The sequence below is a fragment of the Amblyomma mixtum genome, chromosome 5 (genome assembly GCF_055824585.1).
Source record: "Amblyomma mixtum isolate Tamu chromosome 5, ASM5582458v1, whole genome shotgun sequence".
NCBI lineage: Eukaryota > Metazoa > Arthropoda > Arachnida > Ixodida > Ixodidae > Amblyomma > Amblyomma mixtum.
In genome coordinates, this window is record NC_143016.1 from 122515352 (window position 1) to 122535274 (window position 19923).

The 19923-nt window shown below is 52.7% G+C and overlaps 1 protein-coding gene and 1 non-coding gene across 2 annotated transcripts in view; both read right to left on the minus strand.

The window, feature by feature from the left end:
• Nucleotides 1-3890: 3890 nt before the first annotated feature.
• Nucleotides 3891-3964, minus strand: TRNAI-AAU (transfer RNA isoleucine (anticodon AAU)). Its single transcript has one exon. It is a non-coding gene; the product is annotated as a tRNA-Ile (tRNA).
• A 2555-nt stretch (nt 3965-6519) lies between these two features.
• The window catches only part of LOC149343567 (uncharacterized), a 62948-nt gene continuing 49544 nt past the window's right edge, over nt 6520-19923 (minus strand). The window contains exons 7-11 of the mRNA XM_089545964.1: nt 19181-19350; nt 13446-13591; nt 12962-13045; nt 12546-12696; nt 6520-10914 (exon numbers count right to left, since the gene is read on the minus strand). Of these exons, the coding sequence (XP_089402090.1) occupies nt 10587-10914; nt 12546-12696; nt 12962-13045; nt 13446-13591; nt 19181-19350 (879 nt within the window). The 3' untranslated portion in view covers nt 6520-10586. The remainder of the gene's footprint in view (nt 10915-12545; nt 12697-12961; nt 13046-13445; nt 13592-19180; nt 19351-19923) is intronic.

A 19923-nucleotide genomic window follows, 5' to 3' on the forward strand; every position in this document is an offset into this window, starting at 1 on the left:
TGAGATTTGGGATCACGCTGCAAAGTACAGGATCACAGGCGATCGAAGCTTATCTGGAGCTCGTAATGCTCGTTTCGGACGTAAGAAGGCGGTAGAAGAATCCGAGAGTTGGTTCAAAGCTCCTGGTGTCCTTATGTTGGTTCAAGAGGACTTTCAGTTAACTGTGCGCGCACATGGCATTCACTATCCGTTCGCTCAAGAAAGAAGTGGCGGTTGACAGGTAAACCGTCAGTAGTTCAGCTGCTCGATTCCCTCACCGCAGCGCTATTCTGTACATCCCCGGTTTTCCATCTTCTCTCCTGGACACCTCTGTTGTTGAGGACATACCAGACGTCCACCAGGAAGACGTTGAGGATGATCCGCGCGGATATTAAGCCTTTTTCTTTCTTTTCAAGAATACCAAAGTCTTCGGTGGGGAAAAAAAATGAGTCACCTGCAGAACGAGCATAAGTAGAGTACTATACCACCATATATGATAGTTCCCCAATGGTATGTACAAGGTCGTCCACTTTAGTGCGAACACGCGAGCGCGTGGCCGCACTCTTCAGACGGCCACTGCGTGCGACACAGCCGCTCATCGCAGCAAAGAGGCGCAGGAGGTGGATCTGGACGTGGTGCTTCTCGTCATTTGCGACTTAACTTCGATGCGTGACTGTGTCGCGCTCAGTGGCCTTCCAAAGAGCACAGCCATTAGCTCGCAAGTTTGAAGTAAGAGTGGACAATCCTATATGAATTTCGCATTACAGCCAACACGTCACGCTTGTAGCGCGACTGTCATATGCGTTCAGTTATCGGTGGAAGTCTTCCTACCCTTATGTATCAGCAGCGCGAACACAAAACAGGAAGAAGAAGGAGAAGATAGTACAGAGCGCTCTGTACTATCTTCTCCTTCTACTTCCTGCGTTGTGTTCACGCTGCTGATACATACGGATCTCTACCAACTAGCAGGACAGACGGTGTTATTCTTCCTACCTTTCTTCTGCGACATACGCCAGCATGCAGCTACTCATATACTGCCACGTTCCGAAAGCATCTCCCAAGCCCCGTCGATCCGCGGCAAGCGACGTAGCGAAAGGCCGAGGTAGTTGACAACTATCTGGGCTGACGCGGACTGCGTTGCCAAGCGTCGCTGCCGATGGTGGAAGCCGCGCCGCTCGACAACACTCCCCCGCCGTCCCTCTCAGCCCGAGGCAACGCGTGGCTCGCGCACCTTGGCGTGCGCGGAAGCCGGCACACGCGATGCCATCATCATTACCGGTCGGCGCGGAACGGCCACCTGTCGCGCCGCTGGCTTGACCTCCTTCGACCACCCACTACCTTCTTCTCCAAACGGCGTGGCGTGCGCTTGCCCGCGCCGCGCGTGCAACGGCCGAACGGAACGCGGCAGGCGGCGGCGAGGCGCATGACGCTGCAGTCATCGCCGCGCGCGCGCGCGGAAGGAACAGCCCAAGGTCGATACCGCGCGTGGCAGGACGCGGGTGTACTCACGAACGCGCCGACGATGCTTAGCGTCGATTGGCGCAAGGACCCAGAGCGCCTGGCACCGAGATGCGGGTCGACTAGAACTTATATACAGCTATGCTGCGGTGCTTTCAGCGATCATCATTCCATTTGAGAGTGCCTTGTTCCTCGGGATGCCCGTATCATTCCGAAAGCTCGCGAGAAAGACCAACTTTGTGCCGACCGAACCATCCTGAAGGCAACACCTTAATTCGATCGTCGTCTTGGGCGTGAAATATCCGCTAATGAATGGCCCGTCGCAGACAGGACGATTGGAGGCTGAGGGGAGACGGCCCGTGTGGCCTCATGAGATTTCCGCCTCAATTGGGCACTGATATCTTTCGCGCGTTCGAGCAACTTGCACAAGTTGACCTTTCTATTGAACGCGAAGTGCCCCCTGCATGCCACGTGCAGAAGGATTTGCTCTTTCACACCAGCGTCCTGCACTGTATCGGAAGTTCACTACAAGGCATGTGTTTGCACGCCCTGGTAGAGTTCACGGCGTAGTGTTCCCCTCCACCCATTGAAGGGGTCAATGCTACATATGAAGTTTGTTGCTGTCTTTACTGCTTCTAAACGCCAAACGGCCCCACCAAGCATTAGAGAGACCTGCCGTACGCTTCGCTGGTTGCGTCTGCCACGCACCGTGACACCCCGGGCGACTTTGAGTGAGAGAGGACATGAATGGATAAGTTCTAATAAACAAGAAAATGGTGTACGTACTACGGAAGGTTCCTACTAAAGACAGAGGGGTGTTACGACTCGTCTTCCATCCCACCGCTGGCCACCAGCGACTCGTTGTTCTAGCAGAGTGTTTCCAGGATACAGGAACGCCCCCGCTGGGCCGATTGCGGAAGGAAGGTGGGCTGAAGACGGGGAGTAGGAGAAGCAAAGGAAAAGTGATTCACATATTAACAACGTGGGTTACATTCATAGACGAACAAATTAAAAGCTGAAAAGACGGCTCAGGGAATCGCTGCTCGATGAGTGTGTCGAGGCGCTTTTAATAGCCTCTCCAGTCGTCTGGTTGGTTTGTTGGTTTATGGGGTTTAACGTCCCAAAGCGACTAAGGCTATGAGAGACGCCGTAGTGGAGGGCTCCGGAAATTTTGACCACCTGGGGTTCTTTAACGTGCACTGACTGACATCGCACAGCTCACGGGCCTCTAGAATTTCGCCTCCAAAGAAATTCAACCGCCGCGACCGGGATCGAACCCGCGTCTTTCGGGTCAGCAGCCGAGCACCATAACCACTGAGCCACCGCGGCGGCTCTCTCCAGTCGTCTCAACGCCTTTTTCTTCCAATCAAAGGGACTTCATCTTGGACGTTGTCTTTGGGTGGAAGAGACGACGCTCATTGGCTGGCCCTTCCAGTTTGCCGAAGCCTGGAATTCATTAATGGCGCTCCTATCTCCATCTTCTTCCTCGGTTGAGTCACAGGGATAACTCTCCCGCAAGTGTCCTTTTCTCTGGTCACCTCCTCACCGACACGTGGCTGCACTATGTCATTTCTTGCTCCTCTCAGAGTTGCTTCAAGGCGGAAAAATTTAACAGACAGCTATAAGATAAAAAATTTTACTGCTTTTTTCTAGCTCGTGCGGTGAATATTTGGTCCGACCAGAAAAGCGAGGGATTTGATGATCCAGTGCGTAAAAGAGCCTTATCCCTTCGTCATTATAAACGAATGTTTGACTGTTATCACCACTGCAGGTATACTTTTGTTTGACACCAACCACATCGTTGTGCTTGTAACAAACTTACGGGCAGCATGATTCTTCTTTTTCAGGAACAGGACCGTACCGTTCATTCATCGGAACACGGTTTACATTAAAATTTAGAATAAACTTAGACCGCTTTAGCTCGCTGGAAATCTTCCCTATTGAAAGTCCTGTAGGCAATGTAAGCAGTCTTTACCGGAAGGAACAGGTTTCATACCAGCCCGGCTTGCGGCCAACAGGTTCATACTGGGCTCAGATGCGTTTCTGTGTGTCCGGTTAAGCGTTCACACCGGTGCAACCGGTACTGTTCGGAGCTCATACAGATTTAACCTGGTCCGGTTTAACGCTTTTACTTAGCAGCACGGTACTCTTCGGAGCTTAACTAGGTTTAACTGGGGCCGGTTCAGCATACCAGAGATATCGGAGCCATCCGGAGCTTAAACAGATTTACCCGGGTCCAGCATAGCGCTCAGCGCGTTTCCCGGCAGACTCCCGAGCACGTGTTGCTTGTACTCAAGCCACCTGTTTCTGCGCTCTGCAGCCACCCAACCAGACGGACTTCCGGCGAATTATGTTTTCGAGGAAATAAGCATGTTCTGACATTGTGGGGTTTCGATGGCTTCCTAACATTAGAATCTAAAAGAAAAAAAATTGCAATTGACAAAAAAAAAATGTGGCCTGCGCAGGGATCGAACCTACGACCTTCGCGTTATTAGCACGACGCTCTAACCGACTGAGCTAGCAGGCCGGACGGTCGCGGAGGAAAAACTTGATGATGTGGTGTTTCTGTTACATTAAAAACTGGACGTTGTTCCGTGGTTACGTTTACTTTTGTTCTTGCACATGCTTCGGTGTTTAACGGGACACAGCGCGATAAGACTTATGAATAGGCAAGAGGTTCTTTTCACGTACGTCTTCATGACCTCTGTTTAACGGGTGTATTAGAAAACGTGGGGTCAGCGACGCATTGCAAGCGGAAATGAAAATGGAAGTTGTTATGCTGCAAAAGAAAGGCAGTGTAGCTGTATCATTCTCGTCGGACACCTCAAACGTACCGTGGGGTGTCCAAAAGCAGAGAAGAGGAAGAAGCGCCCTGGTCGCCTGCTCCGGATCGTGCACTGACATCTCACAGTAAACAGGCCGCTAGCATTTAACCTCCATCGAAATGCGATCGCCCCGGTCGGTGTCGAGCCCGTGTTTAAAGCTATGCAAACGAGCATTTTGTGAGCGTGTTTTGTATTCTTGTTGAGGAACTTTGCCATGGCCAGGCCTCTTTTTTTGTTATTTTTTTGCGAAAGTCACTGGAACTCGAGAAAGCATTGCTTCTGCCTCAGAAAGATGCACCCATTGCCTTTAGTAGTCTGTGAGAGGAAAGGTGCTGCTTTATTGAATTTTTTTTTAATTTATCTTAATTATCTGGCGACTAACTCCTAAAGTGTCTCTGTCAGGATTTTTGCAATGACTGCATTCTTTTTAAGTGCATAAATGAATACATTGATCCCTATATGATACAGAATCCGCTTTTAGCTGTTCATAAATAGTGCTAGTTAAATGGGATATGCAACCGAACCTAGATAAAACTGTCTTTTTGTGAATATAGCGTGAAAATCATTTTAGTCCCTTCTGTTACAGCTTGCTAAATAATTTCATTAATTCAACATTTAGGGGTAATCTTTACTTATGGTTTAAAATGAACTCTCCATATTTCAGACGTTTGTTTCTCGGCAGGTTCCAAGCTGTGCTATTTAAGGCACAAACAAAGTTAAAGTATGCTTCTAACTTGCAGCATCCGTTCATAGAGAAAAACATTCGCCAGCTTGAGATAGCACAAGGGAAGGCGATTAGATTTCTGTATGACAAATACAGAAGGTTAGACTCACCTAGGACACTAATGAAAAGCAACCATACCCAACTACATGAAGTACGCGAAAAAATGTCTGGTTTATTCATCATGTGTAACCTTCCAACGCATAAACTAAACTTACCTCATCCCAGATATTTTGAACAGTTATCGTCGAGACGAATACACGCGTTAGGAAGTCATTTGTTTAAACCATTTTTTGCTAGGACTGAAGCATTAAAGCGTCACTTTTTTCCCAACACCATTCCCGAATGTAACTGCCTCCCGGGGACCATTTTCCAGTCCTGTATCTTTGGTAAAGTTCTTGAACAGCTTTTGTTTCAGTGAATCAGTGCTTTATTTCTTTGTGATTGATTGAAACCTCCCGAACTACCGTTCTACTGCCACTTGGTTTTCCGTGATTTGGACAGCCGCTCCTGCATAGGCCAAAAAGTATTTTGCAATAAATAAATAAAGGTAACCATCGAGAGTATATCCGCAGCGATCACAGATGCACCTCTTCGTCCCCAACACCGAAGCTCACACGTCGAGCTCCTGAAACGCAGCTTAGTTACAACAGCACGCTCCGCATACCGTTCGCAGGATCTCTGTGCTGTACGGCCGCACGAATTTTTGCTACAGTTCCAATTTAAATGCCGCACTTCCACAAGTACAGAATGACGAATGGTGCACAATACAGCACTAAGAACGCGGTAGATTTGGCCGACTTATCCCGTGAATAACTTCCTCTCCGTGATAGAAGCGATACCTACGTCCAGTTCGAGTGAATGTGGTAACCGCGCAGTACCGCGACTGTCTACCGTCATCCGCTCCCACGAGGAGCCACTGAGCGTGCACTGATCACTCTGTACGCCAGATGGCGCCAAGTTCCAACAGGCTGCGGGCGCATCAGCCAAGTTGCGACCAATAGGCGCGTGCGCACTGGCACCGTGTGGATCACGGCAGCGTATCACGGATCACGCTATGCTGACTCAAATATCTTTCGCACGCACTGACGACAGAAGTGGCACACAGCAGAGATCATCATTGGCAGAGCAAGCCTTCTGGCAAACTAGGCGCACGGAAGGTCCAGGGTTTGCTGTTCAGCATTTAGTAACTAACCGGTTAATGGAGTACATGGAAGTGAGATGAGCTGTCCTTACTAGTTGCACACTGACTCCAGCTGGAACTCCGGAGTCCGAGGAATTTTTTTCTGGCCTGTTCCTCATCCTTACCTAATGTGCTGACCTCATGCAGTCCATGCTTGCTCTGAGGAGCATCCACCGGCAAGCCAGCTGTCATGGTTTTCTTTTTTTGGTGAGCAACGAAGCCCATAATGCCACCGCTAAGACCACCCAGCAAACCCAGCCTCCTCAGTCCCTGAACTACGCAGTCGCCGCAAGGCGGCGTCTCGTGCAGTCAGTCCATAGGAAGAGAGGACATTGACACTCGGACACAATGGGTCATTGGACACCTTTTTCATTTTTATCATTTTTCCAGGTGAATACAGTATATTATAATCCTTTCTGATGTTTCCTATTTACACAGCATTATTTACAAAATACATATATATATGGTACATCCAAAAATACAGCGACCAAAGAAGCAACTCCAAAAACTAGGCGAGCAAAAAAAAAACGCAGGACATTCGCTGGAGAGGTGATGAAGGAGCGTCAGTCGCCCGCCATGGGAAAATAAAACAGAAATCCGAAAGAGATGCTTGAGAAGCATGCCGATGCAAAGAAATGTGTACACAACAGACTATGCACACCATACACGCAGACACAGGCACGCACATGTACCACGATGCAACGCATGTCACCTGCGAATGTCCATTGACGACCACTCGGTGTTCCTTGCTCAGACACAGCAGTAAGTGGAAACAGGCGTATGTAATTGCATATACCTTTGCCTTACCTAATATTTGGCTAGAGAATTTGGAGAAAGCATAAGCGATGATTAAGACGGCTGAGGAAGGCTCTGGTTCCTTTCTCTTTTTTTTTTTTGTTCGTAAGCGGGGACAAGAAAAAAATTGGAGAAAGGAGCCAACACGCGCCTTGAGGGGCAAGCCGTAAATTTCATGTGTTCATAAGCGCCCAGCGCAAGTTGCAGAAATATAGAGAGCAAAAAGATGAAGCTGCCTCAAGCAATGCCGAGGGGTCCTATGCACATTCGCTGGTGATGGCGAGCACTTGAAAACCGTAGAAAAGGAGTTGACATCCATGAAGTGAAGCCTGAAATTTCTTCTATAGAGCAGCATTTAAACCTGAAAAGATATCCGCAATGCTCAAGCAAAGCCGTAACATTACGTTCTAATCCTTGGATAATTATCTGTAGGCTCCACACAATTTCTCAAAGCACAGCAACCCGGGGCAGTGAAGGACGGTTAATGGAAAGCTTTCATAAATCATGAGTTTGATCCTTAAATTAGTTATATCTTGGTTCCGACTGACCGCCAACAGTTGCCATTAGATGACGTATCGGACGTTAAACAAGAGTCCAGGTAAAACAGCATTTCAGCAGCGTACAAACTGCAAAAAAGTGAATTAGAAGAAAATGAAGCGTTCTGAAAAATTTTTTCGGCTTTTTAAGAAATCGTGAATTTCTGCCATCCAATGACATTTCCTGTATTTAGTCATCATAGCACGCCTAACTTTCTGCAAATACAGAAGAGAGCTCTGGCTATAAAATAAGGGGTATGCTAACACACGTTGCAAATACTACACACCAAGAGATAGAGAGAGGTCTCTGGTAACATCAGGCAAGTTGTCTACACGACTCATTACGGCCAACACTCTTTTTGTTGCTGTTAACGGTGTCGGTGTTCACATACACAGAGAGACACACACTGAAATACCGCTATAAGAACAAGATTTCAAAAAGTTGAGAGACTTTCTTCTAGGCACATGGATAAGGGTCCGAAACAACGACACTGCAGGTAGGTGCAGCAGTACAATTTATCTTTTAAGACACTCTGCGAAAGTTGACAACGATACACGTGTTCTCCCAACTAACCCACTTCCCAGTATCCCCCATTTCCCCACTCAGAGAGGTCGTACAAAGTAGTGTGCACAGATGGCAAAGGCAGGAAAAGCTAACACGTGCGACTGGTGGTGCGAGCAGCCTGCATGGACAACAAAAGATCGCGCATCGCGTTTGTGGACAGTGGAGAGAGAACTGCGTAGAGTACACGTTGACTGAATACAGCAAGAACAGCTGCAAGCAAAGGCGATGAAGCCGCACAAGGTCTGGCAGATGCGCGAGGTTGTTTATTTTGTTCTTGCGCTTCTGTCGGCGTGCAGCGCACAAGAGGCACAAGGCGCACCGAGCTTATAGGGACAGGAAAGCGAAATGCAAGGCATGCGCTATGCCTAGGGTCATTATAAACACCAAAAACTGAATCACCCCATTAAAAACAAAAATTAAGGCTATTCTTCAGGAACAAGAACGGCCTACTCCCATTGTTGTAGTAGCAGTGAATATATTTGGTGGATGGCGCCAGCTTTCGCTTTTGTAAACTGAGGACATGATGGTGGCTGTCGTCACTGTCGAAATTGGCTGTGTCGCAAACAATTCTTTTCTCAATCCCGCTACACTAAATGCCACCACATGTGGTTGATTTAACTGGAATCTGCATCCATAAGGTTGTGGCAATTCAGATCATCAGTAATTACCAGTGTATTTTAAGATGTGTGAGGGTGGAACCGAAGAAAGAATGGCAAACAACAGCGTACAGTTCTATCTGTGAGCAAACATGGGCGCAAGGAAAGGAAAATAAGGTAGAGAGAAGTGTGAACTTCATGTGCGATCTGATGGCCCAACGGAACCAACTGGTGACACCAAAGCCACACAGGCAGATGGCCTTCTAAATACAAAATTATCAAGGAAGGAGAGCTCCAACACTGCAAATGGAGGTGACTGGCACTCTACCATATGGTCAAAAAAAAGAATATAAAAAAGAAACAAAGAGAGAAAGAGTGATAAAGATCCTCTCCAGGATATATTCCTGCTCTGAAACCACTAGCATGCTTTACCGCTTCTTAGAGACGTTCGCACATTGTGCGTTGAACCGGGACTTAGAGGAGTCGCTGCCACTCCTGTGTGGACTCAATGGCATAAGGCGACTAAAACGACGATCAAAGCGGGCACGCTCACTCGATCTCGCTACAATAACGATGCACATATGTGTTTCTGTGCCTCAAATATTCCCCTGGAAATCCTCTATGATACAACAGAAGGCAGGAATAAACACCAAGGAGCTCATGGGCTTTGAAAGCCCGCTCTAGGGCACCAAAAAAAATCAAAAACGACACATCACACACAAAACGTATTCACATTGCTGACCTAACACTGCAAGTGGACTGCGGGCGCATGGCAGCCAACTAGATGATGTCGAGAATAAACCATTGCGGCTAGACTCAAGAATCGCAAACGACATCAGGTGACAAAGCACACAACGAGAAATGAATACATGGCATTTGTTTTTCTTCGAGGCAAGTCGGCAACACTTTCCCCTCCCCACAAGAGCGTACGTGAGTGGCACTTGTAGGTGTGTAACGCAGCGATTTGGACGCCTCGCTGGAGTACGCAACAACGTTCACAGCACAAAAATTTACATACATTGTGCGGGAACATCAATAAGAGCAAGTGTGGAGATAGATGCCAGGATGAGAATACAGGAAAAACGCGAAGTTTGCTCTTCAGGTTCCACGCACTACTGCTATGTAGCAGGAGGCACGCCAAAACTTGTAAATGTAATGGCCATGGGGAACGCCAAGCACTGCGCACTCCCTAAAATGCCCATTTTCTTTTTCACGGAAGTGTTCGGAAAGGATTCTAACGCACCATTGACAAGGGGATCAGTGGGAAAAGCAATGCATAAGAAACATGGAAATAGACGCGACAGAGGCTGGATGATGACTCAATGGAACACGACACTGTGGTTGCGACGCCGCAGACTGAGCAGCACACTCACTGCCAAGGTCTAATGGCACTGCAGTTCACCGTTCGCAGATGACATCGAAAACAGAATCGTTCGCCAGGTCCCATCGACCGCACGGCACACTGCAAGAAGCGGCTTGGTGTCACAGAGAAAGTCCTCTTGGAGCTCTCAATGGGAACGTTCCACACACTAGTCCTGCAAACTGTCCAGCTTCATCGCAGTCAGGGATGTGACAATGGCCTCGTCCCAAGCCGAAAAGCAGCCTCATGCGACGGTGACGTCACGCCAAGAGGGCGTGCAGCAACGCGATCACGGTTCGTTCAGTGTCTGCACGACGTTTGCGAGCAGCGCACCCTCGGCGTGTCGATGCCGGATTGTCCCTGGCGCCAGCGCCAGTGGTTGCACAAGGAGGTCTGCGATGCCTTTGATGAGTGCCTGATCAAGTTGCACACATGCATATGGGGTGCCAGAGTCGGCTCTACAGCGTCAGAAGGGTGACGGTGGTTGGTGAATGAGGTGAGGTGGGTGACAGAGGTGACTGTGGCAGCTACACGGCATCGAGGGAACAACAACTGCCGTCGTCGCCGCTCATCGCGGGATGGGGTGGTTGTGGAGTCCGAGGATACTGCGTACGGTGGCGTCGAAGCGCAGCGCTTGTACGGCGGGCGCCGCCGCTTTGGGGGACGAAGCGGCGCCACTGGCCTCTGCCGCAGACGGTGGGGACGAGGTAACCTCGCGGGGGCTACTGGCACCGGGGCCCGCAGCCTCGTCCAGCCACGGGGTTGTGGTCTTGGCCCGCAGCTCGTGCGCCGGAAGCACGAGCACCTCGACGGCCGGGAACCGGTGCCGGAACTCATCGGCCGTGATGCGCAGGCGCTGCAGAACGTCTTCCAGCCGCACGCACTCGCAACAGCCACTGCACGGGGCGAGAAGAGGAAGGAGAGAGAAAGCGTGATTATCTTTTACTTCCATCAAGGTGATGGAGAGGTTGAGGGAAAAAAGCTGAGCAAGCTTGGCTGTTCCTGCCTCCCAAAGAACAGATTTAAAAAAAATGGACTTGCTACTGTTATACAAAAATTAAGATCCGAGGGGTCTGTCAGAAATACACAAGATGGAGACATCTTCAGGTGATGATTACGAAAAAGATGCGAACACAAGGAAATATACAAGTTTGTTCCCCGTGAGACTGAGAGTGAAGCGCCCAAAGCGGCCATTACAGAGCTTGTTCCGCCAGCCCTATTTCCTCAGTCACGAATGGGCTCATTTCGCACACTTTTGTTTTCGCATGGACACGCCATTAAACTTCTCGCCTTGCACGCGGCAGTGAGCACCGCAAGAAGAGAAAACACGTTTCTCTAGCGATACGGGCCCACCTGTGTGTCATCTTCGCCGCTTATCTCGCGCTCCAGATTCTTGCGCGCACGTACGCTTGAACTCGGCCGAGGTATTTCGGGGCGCAGGAGCGGTCGACGCTCGTCACTCCGCTTCACGAAGCGGCTAGTCTTGAGAGGAGAGGGGGAAAGAGCGCGCGGGAAGGAGCGGCCGCATTCGTCGCCACCACCACTACAGCCGCGGCGGAATCCCTTCTCGCGAGCCGAAAGAGCTTCCGGACAGGCGCGGGCGCGCTTCTTCGCGGCAGCGGCGGGCGCGAAGGCTGTCATTATTCTGTCATTAGGGTCATCCGGGGCCTCCGAGTCTGCTTCTCTCTCTCTCTACTACCCTCCTCCTCCGCCAAAAGCCTCCCAAGCCCTCCTCCCCACCCTCTTATCCGCAGACCCAAACCGCCTGCGTTGGACGCGGGCCACTGGCGGCAGAAGCCTCAGCAAACTGCGGCGGCGCGGGGCTCGAAGACGGCGCGGTGAAAAGCAATCTTCGGCCGGCGGCTCAGGAGAAAGGAAGAGAGAGGGGCAACGTTTTTCTCGGACGCACGGCGGCGACCCCGATGTTGCGCGCGAGATAGGCATTAGCACGGACGGATGGAGAGAGGGAAACGCGAGCCCTGCGGAAGACGTCGATTAGGCATCACGAAAGAGTCGGTCGAAAGCCGCCGCGGCGCAGGAAGCACGCAGCAGATTAGCCGTGGAGACTGGCGCACGCCACGGGCACGCGCGCTCCTGTCGGCACGCGCGGACGGACGTCAGCGGGGTAAAAACGTTCGGAGCCGCTTTCGCTGTTGCCAATGAGGGCAGGCCGCTAAGTCCCCCCCCCTTACTCTTTCACGTAATATAAAAACTGAAACCACTAAGGTTAGCGACAGTAATATAAATTTGATTGTACTGACTAGCTAGCCAACACTCACGATGGCCGCATAAGCTGAATACGCTAAATTCACCAGCCGAGCGTGGAATGCAAGCCTAAGAGAAACTAACATCTACATTCTGCTACACATTCCAACTACAGTAGGCTATGTACACTGAGATTTGATATCAACGCAATAAAACGGACGTCCCAAGCGTAAGACATGCAATGTAACAGAGACGCAGCAAAGGAAGCAATCGGCGTGCGCCATGGAAAAGTGAGACGCGCAGTTCAGAGCTTCCTACTCACCTAGAGTCGGTGGCGGCGGCGCCGGCCAGGTGCGGACTCAGCCTGTAGGTGGCGATCTGCGCCGATTCACTCAGCTGCTGGAAGAGCATGTCATCGCCAGAGTCCTCAGCGGGGGCGCCGGCCAGGATGTCGAAGCCGGTGTCCTTGGGGTCTGCGCGAGAGAAGAGGGGCGACCGCTGTTAAGTATATGCGCGGACCGCGCTTAGGGCTCAGCCCCGAGAATAACGAAGCTCGTAGCTAAGCCCTTTCACAGAGTACAAGGAGTGCTCCCTTGCTTTAAAATTAGAAACCCTGCGAGCGTGATGCATAGTAAATGAGTACCTACAGCTTCCGACTATAGCTTCGGTACAGTTCCCGCGGCCACTGGCAGGCAAGTCCGCCCAAAACGCCCGTTCACGCAAAAGGTCTCTACTCACCCATGAACGAGGCGGTGCCCGCGAAGTGCCACGGCAACACAGGGCTCCCGTCAATGCTCTCGCCAGCCATGTCGGAAAGGAAGCCTGCGGGGGCAAGAAGAGATTGCAGAGTTAGTGGAAAAGATGGCGCAAGAAATTCACTACAAAACGAGTGACGATGAGCATATGCGCGAAGGCTTTGTGTGCAGCGGAAAACAGCACAGCTGGCTATCCCATTCATCAGATTCCCTTTTCGCGGTTAACCTATTTTTAACTCCGTTAAGAATACTAAACGCTAGAAATAGTAGTGTGAAAACAAAACAAAAACAAGACATCTGTGAGCAATGAGCGCTGTTCGGCAACGTTCACGCGGCTGCGTTGCGGCCGGAATAAAGACCCTTAGCAAACACGACTGCTATCAGTGAAGAGGGAGTGGCGTTGATATAGTGTCTTTTCGATAATAAATAAACCGAATCCGCTGGATTGAAGACCAGACGCGGCTCACCTCTCAGCAGTTCCACCATGATGGGCGACCTGGCCAGTTCGAGTGGTGACAATCCGGAGCCGGTGGTCAGGGTGGCGTCGGCGCCGTACGACAGCAGCAGACGCACCATCTCCACGTGACCCTTTTCCACAGCGTCATGCAGGGGCCTGTGAACAAAACAGAAAAACGAGGAGGGAATTCAGAGACCACGTCAATTATACGGCGCCAACGCCACTTTCAGCAATGAGTGCCGGCAACACACGGCCGTCCCGGCATTGCGTCAATAATGCCAACGCTCCAAGAAGAAGATAGAAGCATCCCGCCCGCCCATTTAAGGGAAAAAAAACCGCGGGTGTTTTGATAGCCGAAAAAGTCGTGCTACTGAACCTCAGTTTTTATTTCTTTTATTAAAGGCCAGTGTCGTTGGCTAGTAGTTGGAGATCGCAAAGGGAAAAACACGTCCGATGTCCAACCAAAATTTATAATCACCACAGACAAGTTTCGTGACTTCTGGGTCTCCACACGTGCCCATGCCTGCCGCTTCATACCGCACGCAACGACCGCAGCGCAGAGCCCGACAGATGCGTACAAAAACAATAAAAAGGGTGCCGCAAGCGGAAAGAAAAACACAGCCAGCAAGCAGCAGCAGCAAAGAGACGGCCGCATCAGCAGCAGCAAAGAAAAGAATGGCCCGATCGGTCGGCGAGCAACCTCCCACGCCTCCTCCTCGGCGAAGAAGCGCTTACGCCCACCGGCCGCGAGAAGAAAAGCCGCCTCGGGCTCATCATCATCGAGCGCCGGCGATGCGGACAGCAGCAGGATGGCCGCGCGGCGGCGGGCCCGGTCACGCCACGCGTGCACAATAAACAAAGGCCGCGCACGGACGGCGGGGAGACAGCAGGGGGGGGTCTCTTGACAGCGGCAGCCATGGCGTGCGCTCATTCTTTGGTTGCCGCGCGGCGTTCTTTTGTGCTGCGCTGCGCTGTTCTCCGTCTTGCTCCCTTCGCGCCTCGGGTGGCGAGAAAATGCCGCCGCCGCCGAGCGGTACAACGCGCAGCCATCAAATGGCGCGATCGAGCGAGTGTTGCCGAGAGCGAGGGGAGGGCCGCAGAAGAATAGGTTTTCGCGGAGACGACGCAAGCAAGAAAGACTGGGGAGACAAACTGCCGCGGCGAAAGGCGACAGCCGCGGACGCCGAGACAATAAAAATATATAGAGTTCGCACCTTCGTCATTATTTTCTCTCATGTTCGCGACCCTTTCTTTCTCCAGTCAGTACCGGCAAGTGTAGCTAGAGAGCGGCGATTATGAGCGCGTTTAACTATGTCGGCTGGTGGTGCAAAAGTGGCGCGTCATCATAACAGTCTCCCCAAAAAAGGCCAGGCCACGAGATGAGACGGCGTGAAATTCTTAGATGAGGTCACCGTGCGCGACCCGAGTTGGAATCAGCTTAACCATACGGCAAATCCTTACAACGTAACTACAGACCAAATCATACGAGTCCGTGAATTCGCGGTAACCGGGGCAAATCGTGACCACACCCACGACAACTGCCGTTGTAGCCAGAGAAGTGAACTGTACTGTCAAAAGCTGTCAGTTTTAATACACTGCCACATTTTCATAACAGAGCAAAGTAGCGCCTTGGAAGAGAACCAGAATGTTTCCCACTCAGCGTTTGGTTACGACTGGAGAACAAAACCTGGAACATAAGGCTGCGTGACTGCGCAACTTTTAGCTATTTCGGCCACGCCTAGCAAAAGCCAATGAAGTGCTAAGTATGCCGAGATCAAGACGCCTAATACCAATTTCCCGCCAGTATCACCCCCGCATGGACAACCCTGAAGCCTAACCGACGGTGCAGGCCGATGCAATAAAACCGGAGTCTGGAAGCAGCAACAAAAGACGTCCAGAGGTGTGCGATGCACGAGGAGGCGTCTCGACATGAGAGTCGGAGGGCAAAAAAAAAAAAACCTTTGTCTCGCGCACTTCACGCCCCAGACGTTCCGGAGGGCTTCCACAGAAGCGGCATTGTTCCCACGCTTGCTTTGGACGTAAACAAGCAGATATTTATGTCGCTCGGGATATTATTATACTCACCCCGTACGGCACACGAGAAAGACGAAAAAGAAAACGTAGACTATTGTTCCAAAGCGGCTACAGAGCTTGCACGTCTTCTCCAGTACCGGCTCCTCTTTATTCCGCTTCCCTACCTCGTGGAGCGAAAGTTTGGCGTGCATTGCCCCCCCCCCCCCCATGACACACACACACACGCAACGTGTAGGATTTAAGCAAAAAAAAACGAAAGCGCTGCAGAGCAAAGTTGGTAGTTCAAAATTGGAGACCAAGTACTGCGCCTGAACAAAATTGTTTCCCTCCTCCTCATAGAACAGCAGAGCCGACTTTTTTTCTTCGTTTCGCCGTTTACACAATCCGAAGGTTAGCAGCAAACTGACGATAAGCTCCTGGTGTAATACATCCTGTAAGGCGCAGCGACATTAACTAATCGATCATCCTTAAATCCATGCACTTTCTAAGTAGAGGTAACTTTGAAGAATACGCAAGAAAAGAGAGCCAAGAACTCGAGACGTCCAGGAACCGCTTGGCGCCTTCTCAGCAACCGTGAAGGGGCGAAGAACACGCCGCGGGCGACCGGCAACCAGGGAGCGACAAACGAGGCTCGATCCGATGAATCATGCGCGCCGCGGGGCCAGCCGCAGAACGCGCGCGCGCAGCCGGCGGCGGCAGCAGCAAAACCCTCCGCGGCGGCTCCCAGCGATCACGCAGCTCCCACCGCGAGGCCAGGCGAGTTCGGTTTTTACGACCGGAGGGAGCCGCTCGAACGGGCGCAGAGTAAAAAAAAAAAAACCACTGCGACGGCGGCCAGCGAAGATGGAACGGAGGCGGCGGCGCGGGCACCCCGCGGAACGAACGAAGCGGCGAATTCCCACGAAGAAAAAACAGCCCAGGTGGAGAGGGGAGAATTTGCCGGCGGCAGAGAGGAGAGAATCAAAGAGCCGCACCGAGAAGAATATCAAAAACAGAGAGAGAAAGAAGAAAGAGAGAGGGGAGATCCATCGCGGACGACCAGGGAGCGAAGGCCGAGGCTGCGTACCCGCCGTGCCGCCGAGCCGCGCCAAGATAAAAGTGGGTGCACGCCTTCACCTCTCCCTCATCACCCTCCCCCATTCCAGTCTTCGCTATCCGGAGACCCGCGAACAGGCAGGAAGGCCAGGCGGGGGCTGCTAAGTACGGCGCGAGCCGAGGCAGGGCGCGGAGGGGCAGCTACGCTGGAACGAAAGCTGCCTCGCGTGCGCGCGAACCGTCAAAAGAACGAAGGAAAGAAAACCAAAGGAAAAGAATAGGGAGGGAGGACAGAGGGGAGCGGGAGCAGAGGGATTGCCTGCGCTTGCGCGGTGCAGGAAGGTTCAGCAGAAATTGGTTCGCGAAATCAATAACAGATGGCGCTACCTGTCGCGCCCATTGCGCCATTTGGCGCCGCGGTTCCCAGCGGACGGCTGCGCGGCGTTTCTCTCACGATAGCGCGGGGGATTCGCGCGGCGGCAAAGCTTTCCGCGTTGTTTGCTCCGTGCGAAGGGCGCCGTAATTATCGGCGAGACGTGAGCGCGCCCGCCCCCTCCTTCCTTTCTCTCTGCCTCCCCAGACCCTCGCAACCTTTGATTCGTATAATACTGACCCTCTTCCTCCTCGCCGTGCGAGAGCCTCTACGCCCGCGCACGCACGTGCTCGGCGCTGCCCGACTGACGCAGCCGCCGCCGCGGCGGCGGGGCCCTCGTTTGCGACTTCGTAGCTGAGACGCAGCGGCTATCGGAGCGCTTTAAGCGCCGGCCCTCGCGTCGCGTTTGTTCAGGGTTCCGAGCTGATTAAGGGTCGGAGGGTCCAGAGACCGGCGAAGGCTAACCGGCTGCGCGGCGACGCGTACGGCGTGCCTGCCACCAGCAAACACAGCCAAGCGCGCAAGCTCTGAATGGGAAGTTTGCTCTTAGGCCGCCCCGGCAGTGTTTGCACGCGCTAGGCCCGGCTTGACAAACTCGTATTTCAGTCGTTCCCCTCCCGAGGGAAGCATGGCGGCGGCTATCTGCCGGCCGCGATAAAAGTCACGTCCAGCCGGGCCACGCAGGGAGAGAGCCCCCCTATCTGCGGGGCATCTGCCGCCTCCGGTCCCGCGCACGGCTGCGCCGGACGGGGTCATTCGAGCCGCTGCCAGCCATCTGGGGGGCGGATTATGGCTCAGAGGCCGGCAGCGCCGCGCTGGCGCCAAGACAGACCGTGGGCAGTTGCTTCGCAGCGAGGTAAAACACGCGCCCCTGAGCCCCGCGGCTGCGAAAGCAAGCGCGCAAGGTCAGCATGCACTGTCTGGGCTATTTATTCTATTAGTTTCGTTATATGGTTGCCGCTTTTTCACCCGTTATTGAACATCAATTAAAACTTTTTTGTAAAGCTCTTGGTCTATACACGGTGCAACGAAAATTCCCGTGTGTCGACTCCGGATGCTCTGCAACGAAAGTTTCCCGTCCTTGCACAAGCGCTGAAAAGCGAAAACGAAGGCTTCGTTGACCTATCTCCGCATTTATGTCTCTTACGCCCATGATGCCCATCTTTCTGCATTTCGCATGACTGCGCGAATGCATGAAAGGATCGACGAGCGGGCGCACCATGAATCGGGGACGCGACACACGGCAGTACCGCCAAAGCCTGCTGGGTTAGAAGTCAGGGGAGATTTTTCCGCAACGCAGTGACCCCAGCGAAGACAACAGGAATAGAGGAAAAGCAAAACCGAGGCCCACACACAGAGTACTATTATTCCCTTGTCGGCTCTAAGCCTGCTTTTTCAGCTCTTCGGGTCCGTCTTTTCCCTCGTCACGACCCAGCCAGCCAAGAAGCCCCGCCACCGGCGCCTCGCACGGGCTTCTTCCTTTCAGCGCGTGCGGGTGCGGGATTACGGCGAGCGGCGCTCCCGGACCGGACGAAGCAGCAACAGCGGCAGCGATAGCGCAGGAGGGGGGCACGGAAGAGAGGCCAACAGCGGCGGCGAAGGCCGATGTTTACGCGCCGGCTGCAGCGTCGGCAAACTTCCTGCCGCCGCTCGCCCGTTCGCTTTTCCCCGACACGCAACCGCGCTGCCGCCGCCCCACGGAGCACAGAGCGCGCGCACACACACACACACACACGTGGCGGAGGTGGCGAGGCTCGGGTTCCGACGGGAAAGGAGCGCCGCGCTGAGCGGGAAGAAGAAAAGCGAGAGAAAGAAAAACACGGCGTCGGCGCGATCGCGCAATGCTGCAAAAAGAGGGAAAAAAAAGACGCGAAAGCAGGCCGTGCGCGCCGACGGTCCTGTCTCTCCGGGCGCACAGCAGGCGCGCTACAGCGGCCCTGTTTTATTTGGGTTCTTTTCTTTCGCAGGCGAGCAGCGCAAACATGCGACGGCGGGAGGCGGCTGGAGTACCGCGAAACCGACAGCGTCGGTGGACAAGCGCTTCTTTTGCCCTGCCCGTCGAGGTTTTTTTCCCCGTGTGGGCGTTCTGAAGAAGCGCCTGCCATGTCCCGTCATGCCTTCGCCCAACCAATATGGCGGCTGAGCGGTGCTTGCTCAAAAATGCCTCTATGGTTTCTTTGATTCTTTTTTTTTCCTCTCGTCAGAGTTATACCAACTTCTTGCTCCACATCAGCAGAGTGCTTTGCGGTGCACACGAGGTGCGTACCTCCTCTCGCTGGCTGCAGCCATCATGCAATACTCACCGCCTTCCGTTGTGTGCGCAGGCGTTGGGGTCGGCGCCGCACTGGAGAAGGGCGCGTCCAACGCGCAGGTGTCCTCGCGACGCGGCCTCGTGCAGCGGCGTCTGGCCGCTCAGGTCGCACGACTCGACGGAGCCGCCTTCGTGGGACTCCAGACAACACCAGGCTAGATCCTGCACACCCAACGAGATAGCGAACATGTTCACTCAAGATGCCCACTGCGGCGCTTCAGCAGAGCATCTGCCACTTCCCCAAACATGCACCCGTATGAACAGAGTTGCAGCAGACATTCTCCAGCTCCCCAAAGTGTTGCAAAGGGATCGGTTTTCTACAAGTGCCGTAAGGTGTCAGTTATTAGACGGCCGCGCGCGAGTGGTGTAGATATGGTATGTTCCTTCTCTTTTCAGAACCCCGGTATCTCCTTTTTTTTTTTTTGTAAACAGCACTGCATCATTCTCCGGGAACAGATGGTCGCGCAGCGCTTCTGACGCGGTGTCACGAATGCGTCTAAACACTCCACTCTGGGCACGAACATGCCTGTGCGGCCGTCAACGCGTGCCAGTTCAAGCTCGGTCTTTGCTCACATATAGCAGGTGAATTTCGACGAAACAAGAAAAATGCGCGCGTGCGTTCACATGAAACAGCTAGACACTCGCGCGTGACTTTTCGCGCGCAGTAAAAAGCGAGAAAGCCTTGCATGCGCACTCGCGTGTCGCAGACGCTTTCGCGACAGTCGGGTCGACGTA